The sequence below is a fragment of the Oncorhynchus kisutch genome, linkage group LG4 (genome assembly GCF_002021735.2).
Source record: "Oncorhynchus kisutch isolate 150728-3 linkage group LG4, Okis_V2, whole genome shotgun sequence".
In the NCBI taxonomy this organism is placed as follows: domain Eukaryota; kingdom Metazoa; phylum Chordata; class Actinopteri; order Salmoniformes; family Salmonidae; genus Oncorhynchus; species Oncorhynchus kisutch.
The window spans coordinates 78,284,615-78,295,205 of record NC_034177.2 but is presented as its reverse complement, the minus strand read 5'-3'; the positions used below and the strand labels follow the sequence as shown (position 1 = coordinate 78,295,205).

At 44.8% G+C, this 10,591-nt stretch overlaps 1 protein-coding gene across 1 annotated transcript in view; it reads left to right on the top strand.

Moving 5' to 3' along the window:
- Positions 1–1,519: 1,519 nt before the first annotated feature.
- The window catches only part of LOC109890036 (heterogeneous nuclear ribonucleoprotein L-like), a 66,548-nt gene continuing 57,476 nt past the window's right edge, over positions 1,520–10,591 (top strand). Inside the window, exon 1 of the mRNA XM_020482000.2 lies at positions 1,520–1,905. Within this exon, the coding sequence (XP_020337589.1) occupies positions 1,702–1,905 (204 nt within the window). The 5' untranslated portion in view covers positions 1,520–1,701. The remainder of the gene's footprint in view (positions 1,906–10,591) is intronic.

Below are 10,591 nucleotides of genomic sequence, written 5' to 3'. Positions count from 1 at the left end.
TGAGGTGATATCTCTCGCTTTAACAGGGTCTATAGGGGAGTGTCTCAGGGGTTTCAACAACAGGAGATTGGTGGCAACTTAATTGGGGAGGACCAGCTTGTGGTAATGGCTGGAGCGCAAAAAGTGGAATGGTATCAAATACATGGTTTCTGGTTCCAGACATTGTTATTAGCAGTCCTCCCTCAGCAGCCTCCCGTGGCGTCAACACAGCCCTGATTATCAGACGGAGGCCTCCGTTTGAAGCTTTAACAAACACAGCTACCATGTCATCCAGGGACAGCCAGGCTTTCTCTGTGAAGAAGAGAGGTGGACTTTGAATGAACATTAGGCATAGATTGTCATTTTAAGCTAGTGCGTTTAGCCTACCGGTATTACTTGGGTGGGCAAAGAATCTAGAGCGCACAAGGACAGCATATAAAACTGAGAAGGTAAGGAAATATTGGGTTTCTGTACATGTGAAACTGACACACCCAAGCCTGAAGTGTAGAGAGTCTGAATCCAGAACCTTTTGTTTAGAGCTATTGATTAAGCAGAGGACACTGGGTATTGTGTGTTTCATCTGAGCATAATGCAGAATCAGGAAGCCCAACGGCCAATTTACAACCTTGGTTAGATAGATAAACATATTTCAGTCACATCTACTAGTCTAGTACCGTGGGAAGGCTTTCTCTTGACTGTAGTTATGATTCTCAACAATATACCACTGGCTGTAAGAATATGGAGCGGACGGCTGTTCCACTGAGCTGGAGGATCTTCTCAGCTCTTGGATGCACTCAAGTCTAGCATGTTAGTGGGAACTTTAGAGAACCAGACAATAGACTAAAGTATGCATATATCAGGTGCAAATATGGAAATTAAACTAGCCCAAAGCTAGTACTTTTCAGACAATGTTTCGATCCAAAACCGGATCTTCGTCAGGTCTGTCCAGTTCCCCAAATTCTTAAATTCCACCCCTGACCAGGTGCAACACCAACTATCAGGTGCTGTGGCAACACTTCTGGTAGTGTTGAAAAGGGGTCCCAGGATGGTGCCCGTGGCTCTGTGGTTTGGTAGAAGGCTCTACCAAAGGAGGTGGATGGTGTTGTGATTGTTATCTCCCCAACTGGGGGAAAATGGCTTCTTCTGTACTTTTAGGAGATTCTCATATCTGCAGCTATAACTTGGGGCAGGAGAGTTGTTTCAGGACTTCAGATATTTTCTCCCATCTTTAAAAGGCCCAAAGAATCATCAGTGATGTCAGCAACATTTAGCTAGGAATACAATTGCAGTGGTATCACAATTATGTTGCAATTTTCGAATTCAAACATTATTTATGTCGCAGGAGATATGACAGCTCGAGCAGCGGCAATCATTTCTGCGTACTTCTTTACTGCATAAAGTGGAAACTGGAGAGCGAAGGCTTTCTCTGTTGACACACAAAGACTGACCAATCGGTAGATGTATTCCTAAGTAGCAAGCACAGACTGTCCAATGGCGAAGGTGCTGGGTGGGTTCTCTCCACTCACCTTCTCTGGGCAGCTCTCTGGTACAGAACCGCGGAGGAGGGCGCGTTACAGAAGGACATTCAGGTTTCATTGATGCACGCTACGCCAGAGACATTTACAAAAAAGAACGAGAGGGAACTTTCGACGCACCACTAGTCTGTCTTCACGCTCTATCTCCAGATTAAGAAGGGTTCAATCGCTGTCCATCTGAAGAGCCATGTCACTTGTTGAAGAATACGAGGAAGGGGAGTATGGGAGAGCGCCGAAGCGACTGAAGACGGCAGAGGTGGAGGAGGGCGAGGAGCTGGAGGAGGGAGAGGACTCAGACTCGGAGTCTGCAGGGCTGCTCGGAGATGTAGAGAATGTAGGAGCCGAGAAAAAAGCCCTGTGGACCACAACGAAATACGGACCTGCAAGACGGGTAGGGAAGCGCGGCCATCGAATATATATCTGAATCTGATCTGTTACAATGTTTCGTAACATTACTAGGATTGTTTGGCAATGGTGACACAGTGGTGACAGTGTTGCTACTGAAATATTAGCCTAGCCTATATATAGGCTATTCATTCATTGTGTTCGTCAGCGTTTGATAACCTGTCTGCCCTTTGCAGTCAATATGTCTATTGACAGGCTGTTTCACATGTAGGGTACCCTCACCAGGTAAACATCGTACAATGTATGGGCAGCCTATAGTTATTTTCTACTCTGACAAGGTGTAAATCGTGTTCAGACTAGATGCCCACGTGTTGAAGTTAAACGGGATTGTAATATGATCCAAATTACATGGATTATAACTGATTTATTGGACAATTGATGCATAACATCAAACTGCAGAAAAAGCAAGTGCTTTACAGAGGAGTTGAAACATACTGAACCCTCATTGACTACTGTAGTTTTAGGCCTGCTATGATAGTGACATGTCACGAATATTGAATGACATTTGTGAAGTTAGTGATGTCACTTGGCCTAATATCACTGTTATTAGCAATTCATTTAGGAAATGTCCTCTACCCACTGCTTTTTGTAAAAGTACATATTGACATGATGACGTGATTTGCAATGCTTACATAGTCAGTAGACTGTGCTACACTGTCAGAGTATAGTCTAGTCTTTGGGGTTGCTTACTTTGGATAGGCTACAGATGCGAATGGGAACATCTTCACTTCTGTTGTCTAATGTCTGGAATTGAGTTATGTGAAGACCTGCTCATGCCCTGCAACAGACTTTACCATGACATGACTAGTTTAGTATAATTAAAAGTAAATAGTCTACAAACGTATAATAAGTCTACAGAAACACGTTTAACCCTGCAGAAGAGAAGTGGACCCCGCCGTGTAAAAGAGGGAACAGAGTCTTTGGATTGTAAACCAGTCTACTGAGTTGTCCAGTGAAACTGAGAATCCTGTTGTTTTAGATCTGATTTATCTCACTTCAACCTCCGCGGGGTGCAGAATACAGCCCAGCATGCCTTGCTTTGAGATCAACAACAAACAGCAATGTGGGAAGCGAAACCAGCTCCCTGCTCTGTGTCCGTATCTCTGCTACATTTTCTCCGCAGATTATCATAAACCGGTCCTGGCCTGGGGAGGCATTGAACGCATTATCTAGATTAGCTATGCAGTGTTTCGGTCTTTGCTACCTCAGGCAGTGCAGATCTTTAGTCCGTTGATCGGCTTTTCCCCTTATCACCATGGAAAAGCTACGAGTCTGCCACCGGCAAGACAGATTCAGCTGCCTGATGTCACAACCTGCGGTGGAGCACGCACCTTATCTGCGCTCTCTCACAAATAATGTTTCTACATCAAATGGACGAGCAACAAGAACATCCGCAGTGGTCCACACATCCACACATGTAGCTTAGAACGTGAACAGTGAACACCTGACAATAGGCTAATGTGATTCCACATTTCAATTAGATGCTGTTTGCCAAATATGCTTCATAGGTAATGTTTTTATTTTTAGGCATATCAGATTCATCCCAATTCAACCTGGACTCAGAACATTTTGTATTATTCTATACGAAAATCTGAGACACTCCATTTAGTATAATATGTTATGTTTCGTATGGTATGTATTCATTTGTGGATGTCCAACATCCATTTTGTATGTTACGAATTTGCAAAGTGTATGATCAAATCAAATCAAATGTATTTGTCACATACACATGGTTAGCAGATGTTAATGCGAGTGTAGCGAAATGCTTGTGCTTCTAGTTCCGACAATGCAGTAATAACCAACGAGTAATCTAACCTAACAATTCCAAAACTACTACCTTATAGACACAAGTGTGAAGGGACAAAGAATATGTACATAAAGAGGGCTCTGGTGGTTGTTGTCCTTGATGATCTTTATGGCCTTCCTGTGACATTGGGTGGTGTAGGTGTCCTGGAGGGCAGGTAGTTTGCCCCCGGTGATGCGTTGTGCAGACCTCACTACCCTCTGGAGAGCCTTATGGTTGTGGGCGGAGCAGTTGCTGTACCAGGCGGTGATACAGCCCGACAGAATGCTCTCAATTGTGTATCTGTAGAAGTTTGTGAGTGCATTTGGTGACAAGCCGAATTTCTTCAGCCTCCTGAGGTTGAAGAGGCGCTGCTGCGCCTTCTTCACGACGCTGTCTGTGTGGGTGGACCAATTCAGTTTGTCCATGATGTGTATGCCGAGGAACTTAAAACTTACTACCCTCTCCACTGCTGTCCCGTCGATGTGGTTAGGGGGGTGCTCCCTCTGCTGTTTCCTGAAGTCCACAATCATCTCCTTTGTTTTGTTGACGTTGAGTGTGAGGTTATTTTCCAGACACCACACTCCGAGGGCCCTCACCTCCTCCCTGTAGGCCGTCTCGTCGTTGTTGGTAAATAAGCCTACCACTGTAGTGTCGTCTGCAAACGTGATGATTGAGTTGGAGGCGTTCATGGCCACACAGTCGTGGGTGAACAGGGAGTACAGGAGAGGGCTCAGAATGCACCCTTGTGGGTCCCCAGTGTTGAGGATCAGCGGGGTGGAGATGTTGTTACCTACCCTCACCACCTGGGGGCGGCCTGTCAGGAAGTCCAGTACCCAGTTGCACAGGGCGGGGTCGAGACCCAGGGTCTTGAGCTTGATGACGAGTTTGGAGGGTACTATGGTGTTAAATGCTGAGCTGTAGTCGATGAACAGCATTCTCACATAGGTATTCCTCTTGTCCAGATGGGTCAGGGCAGTGTGCAGTGTGGTTGCGATTGCGTCGTCTGTGGATGGACCTATTTGGGCGGTAAGCAAATTGGAGTGGGTCTAGGGTGTCAGGTAGGGTGGACACAAAGCACTTCATGATGACGGAAGTGAGTGCTACGGGGCGGTAGTCATTTAGCTCAGTTACCTTAGCTTCCTTGGGAACAGGGACAATGGTGGCCCTCTTGAAGCATGTGGGAACAGCAGACTGGGATAAGGGTTGATTGAATATGTCCGTAAACACACCAGCCACCTGGTCTGCGCATGCTCTGAAGACGCGGCTGGGGATGCCGTCTGGTCCTGCAGCCTTGCGAGGGTTAACACGTTTAAATGTTTTACTCACATCGGCTGCAGTGAAGGAGAGTCCGCAGGTTTTGGTTGCGGGCCGTGTCAGTGGCACTGTATTGTCCTCAAAGCGGGCAAAAAAGTTATTTAGTCTGTCTGGGAGCAAGAGATCCTGGTCCGCGACGGGGCTGGTTTTCTTTTTGTAATCCGTGATTGACTGTAGACCCTGCCACATACCTCTTGTGTCTGAGCCGTTGAATTGCGACTCTACTTTGACTCTATACTGGCGCTTAGCCACAATTTGTGGCGTTAGCTAGGCTAGGGGTTAGAGTTAAGGGTAGGAGTTAGGTTAAAGGGTTATGGTTATGGTTAGGAGAAGGGTTAGCTAAAAAGTTTGGTTTAGGGTTAGCTTACCTGCTAAATAGTTGCAAAGTAGCTAAAAAAATAGTAAGTAGTTGCAAAGTTGCTAATTAGCTAAAATTCTAAAGTTGTCCTTGATGAAATTCGACCACGCAACCTCTGGGTTGCTAGACATTCGCGTTATTGGTTGTCCGGGATGAGATTCGAACGAGTAACCTTTGGGTTGCTAGATGTTTGCATTAAACGTAACATATCATACTAATTTGGGTCTCGGAGGATTTACATTGACTATTTATGTCTAGTCTATGAGACCAGGCTGCCCAATTAGGTAGCATATAGGCCTACCTGATATCTGAGTGCTGGATGCTGATGCTGAGTTTGTGCATGGTTAACACCTGGAATTCGACATGATGACAATTTATTTTTCTCCGTCCTGCCATGCGCTTTAATGGGATTGGTTCCCACCATAAACAGTTATGTGGATATCTAAGAAATTGCATATTGATTTTAATTTTCTAATCTGGTATGCAGGCAGCAGATAGTGCTGGGACTTCTCCTCATTGCTGATGTGTTTGGTTGTGTGTGTGAGTGTGTTTGTATGTGCGTGTGCCTGCATGCGTGCGCATGTGTTTGTGAGAGCGACCTTGCAGGCAGCATGGACTGCAGACAGACCAGGTTTGTGTGTGTGTGTGTGTGGACTGGGTGCTGCTGTGTGATGCAGGGTGACAGGATAAAATGGACTGAGGCTGGGGGTGACCTCCTGAGAGGGCAGAGTGTCTTCTGAATCATCACTACTGGTAATATGACAGCTGGGACTGCTACTGAAAACCAGCCATGGGCTGGAGAGAGAGAGATAAAGACATAGAGGGAGAGAGACAGAGAGAGATAACGAGGTAGAGAGAGACAGCGAGAGATAAAGAAAGAGAGAGAGAGAGGTTTTAGAGAGAGGGGGCTATAAAACATTTTTGTATACAGTAAGTCAATGGTTTCCCCATCGGCATAGTGACAGAGACAGACAAGTCCATGACGAAATGTCACACCTAAATGATTAGAAAAATACATTTAAAGATGGCGTTTGAGCCTGTGGCATAGAATGTATTTATATATTAAACCGTCTTTGAAGACGATGGAAAAGAGAGACTCCTGACGAAGGGAGAGATTAAGCTACAAACAAACAGAAATTGAGACTAGGGATGGGGGGTTTAAAATAATTTCACTATTCAAATACTATCATGAATTTTTGTCGGATATCCGGTTATTCGAAATACATATGTTGTTTTTTTAACTTAAGTTTTAACATGAGCACTGCTGCACGAGGGATAGAGGCTGGCGCTCTATTGCTGCAGCTGCGGAGGGGCCAGCGTGTGATCGCATGGGAGCGAACAGAAGGAGGGGGAGAGAGAGATGCAGCCAAGGCAACCCGGCTACAGCCAAGACGAGCTAACTTGTAGCAACCACAATGTTATCTATCATCCCATATAACAGTGCCTGTCTTGACTGGAGAAGCCTAGAGAAGCTAGCTAGCTAGCCAGCTATAGCTAGCTAGGCTAATTGAGGCCCATATGCTGCGTTTTCTCTCCAACCCCATTCAGATAAAACAACAGCCTACTGTTGGTTGATCATTGTATCCTACTCCTTCTAATTTCGCTAACCTTTAATTCACAAATTGTATTTAATCTTACATTGCATTACTGACGCCACTCCACTTGCTACACATTGAGCCTCTTTGCCGCATCGATTGGCCAACATAAACAACAAGCTGGCACACGCCATAAAATCTGCATTGAAAAGTTTGTAGTTTTATTAAATTAATAATTTGAAATGTCATGGTATATCCTTGTATGTAACATTGTCAAATTTATATTTTTATTTAATTTAGAAAAAATCTTATTCAGTGTTAAAATAGGCCAATATTTTATTTGTCAGACAATTCGAATTCTAATACCCGTCAGATATTGGAATATTGGAATAACCGTGCACATCCCTAGTTGAGACACTCTGCACCCAGTAGAGAAGAGAGAAGACAAGCACAGCACCTCTTCAAGTTGTCTGAAAGTCTGTGGAAGAGACAACTAGACTGTTCCAAATCAAAACCCGATTTCTGAGATTAGTGAAAAACAATATTATTTCAAGACAACATTAAAGCACATTTGAACTTATGCAGTTGGATGTCTTGTTTGATTTCCACTGTAAGCACTGTTTTGATGAAGGCTGAGCACGAGTGCTTGGTTTTGTAGTGTGAATGTGGTTATGTGTGTATGGTTTGTTCAGTGGTGTAGTTTTGTGTATTTGTTTAGTTTGTGTGTAAAAGGTAAGTGACCTAATGACCTTGACTCAATAGCCTATTTACCAGTGTAAATATTGTAGCCTACCTCGTGTGCCAGAATATATTAAACATTTTAAGTCATATCCAAGGCACAACAAAGGGTCAAAGGTTGAAAAAAAAAACCATAAAGGTAAAGATATCAATTTCAAGTTGTTCTTTTTAAGCTGACGTTATTTTGATAAAGGCGCTCCAAACTTTCTGTGGTGCAAAAGCATGATCTGCCTTAGGTAATTCTAGCAGTGCTGACAGAGTGTGTTTGTGTGTGTGAAGCCTCCTGCTGCTTACAGACCACTCTGTAGAAAGCCTCCCATTACAACCTCCTCCCAGGGAATTTACTCAGTGACAGACTCCAGCTTTCTAGCTTCCATTCCTCCCTTCTTCCTCCCTCTCTCTCCTCTTCTCCCCCAACTGTTAGGTTAGAGAGAATGTGAGAGGGAACTTTGTTCTCATATGTCTCCAGTTTTCCTCCTTTAGGCTGTGAAGTGACCTCCTGACTTCTACAGCATCTCAAGTCTTCCACTGTTGCCAGAAGAACAGTGCAAATATGTGTTCGATTTCCCACTGGCTCTTTTGGAGATGTGCGAATTGAATTATTTGACAAACTGAGAAAGAATTGAGTGTGTGTATAGTGTGTGTGTTGGTGACTGCGTGTGTTGTGTGTGTAATTGTATTTCACTAAGTGTGCTCACCATCTTTTATTAGCTGTGCTCTCCCACAAAGGAACCTGTTGATTTAAAAAAAAAATAATAATAATTTTGTTAGGATCCCCATCAGCTAACGTTGTAAAGTTAGCTAATCTTCTTGGGGTCTTCCATGAGTTTGATTTAAATGTTAATGTTGTTGAGAACCTGTTTGTTAGGAGGTGTTGAAGTGAACTGTGTATGTGCGGTCTGCCCTATGCCCTTAATGTAGAACTATACTGAGCAGAAATATAAAAGCAGCATGTAGAGGGTTATTTCAACTGACGGAGTCAGAGTCAGTAAAATTGTTGAAATTGTTGCATGTTGCATTTGTATTGTTCAGTATATGTTGTGTGTCGTAGGGAAGTGCGTGTGCATGCTGAGAAGGTGCGTGTGTGCATGTGTGTGTGCATGCTGAGAAGGTGCGTGTGTGCATGTGTGTGCGAGTGCTATGATTCTAGTGTTCTATGCCTGTTACTCACATTTTGTTCATTCCATGTGATTGAGTTAACAGTCTAAAGGTATTTCTGCGCTTTAGAAGTCTGGGTCTTACGTAGAAGCTGTCTTTAGAGCACTAGGAACAATGCTCCTTGTTTTGGTCAATTATTGTGTTTTAGACCGTCACCATGTGATCACATGCTTCAAGGTTTGCAGCTGCTCACATCAGTCACGGCAATTGCAGCGAGTAGAAAAGAAGGATTGATAAAGGCACTGACTGACATTGTGATTTTGTGTGATTATATGTGTATGTCCAGCATGTGTTCATAGTTTGTGTATTTGTGTGTGTTTAATTAGTTTGTGTATTTGTGTGTGTTTAATTTGCTTGTGTATTTGTGTGTGTTTAATTTGTTTGTGTATTTGCATGTGTTCATAGTTTGTGTATTTGTGTGTGTTTAATTAGTTTGTGTATGAAAGTATATCATTATAAGTTTTGCATCAACCTTCGACTCCACAATGACCCCTTATGCAGATTACTCTGTTCAATTCACAGACAACATGTATTTCTGGAGGTATCCTTCCTGGTCTTTCTTAATGGCGCAGACCAGCTGGATGGTGTGTTTACGGACATATTTCAATCAATCCTTATCCCAGTTTGCTGTTCCCACATGCTTCAAGAGGGCCACCATTGTCCCTGTTCCCAAGAAAGCTAAGGTAACTGAGCTAAACGACTACCGCCCCGTAGCACTCACTTCCGTCATCATGAAGTGCTTTGAGAGACTAGTCAAGGACCATATCACCTTCACCCTACCTGACACCCTAGACCCACTCCAATTTGCTTACCGCCCAAATAGGTCCACAGACGATGCAATCTCAACCACACTGCACACTGCCCTAATCCATCTGGACAAGAGGAATACTTATGTGAGAATGCTGTTCATCGACTACAGCTCAGCATTTAACACCATAGTGGCCTCCAAGCTCGTCATCAAGCTCGAGACCCTGGGTCTCGACCCCACCCTGTGCAACTGGGTACTGGACTTCCTGACGAGCCACCCCCCAGGTGGTGAGGGTAGGTAACAACAACTCCACCCCGCTGATCCTCAACACTGGGGCCCCACAAGGGTGCGTTCTGAGCCCTCTCCTGTACTCCCTGATCACCCATGACTGCGTTGGCCATGCACGCCCCCAACTCAATCATCAAGTTTGCGGACGACACTACAGTGGTAGGCTTGATTACCAACAACGACGAGATGGCCTACAGGGAGGAGGTGAGGGCCCTCAGTGTGGTGTCAGGAAAATAACCTCACACTCAACGTCAACAAAACAAAGGTGGTGATTGTGGACTTCAGGAAACAGCAGAGGGAGCACCCCCCTATCCACATCGATGGGACAGTAGTGGAGAGGGTAGTAAGTTTTAAGTTCCTCGGCGTACACATCACGGACAAACTGAATTGGACCATCCACACAGACAGCGTTGTGAAGAAGGCGCAGCAGCGCCTCTTCAACCTCAGGAGGCAGAAGAAATTCGGCTTGTCACCAAAAGCACTCACAAACTTCTACAGATGCACAATCGAGAGCATCCTGTCGGGCTGTATCACCGCCTGGTACGGCAACTGCTCCGCCCACAACCATAAGGCTCTCCAGAGGGTAGTGACGTCTGCACAATGCATCACCGGGGGCAAACTACCTGTCCTCCAGGACACCTACACCACCCGATGTCACAGGAAGGCCATAAAGATCATCAAGGACAACAACCACCCGAGCCACTGCCTGTTCACCCCGCTATCATCCAGAAGGCGAGGTCAGTACAG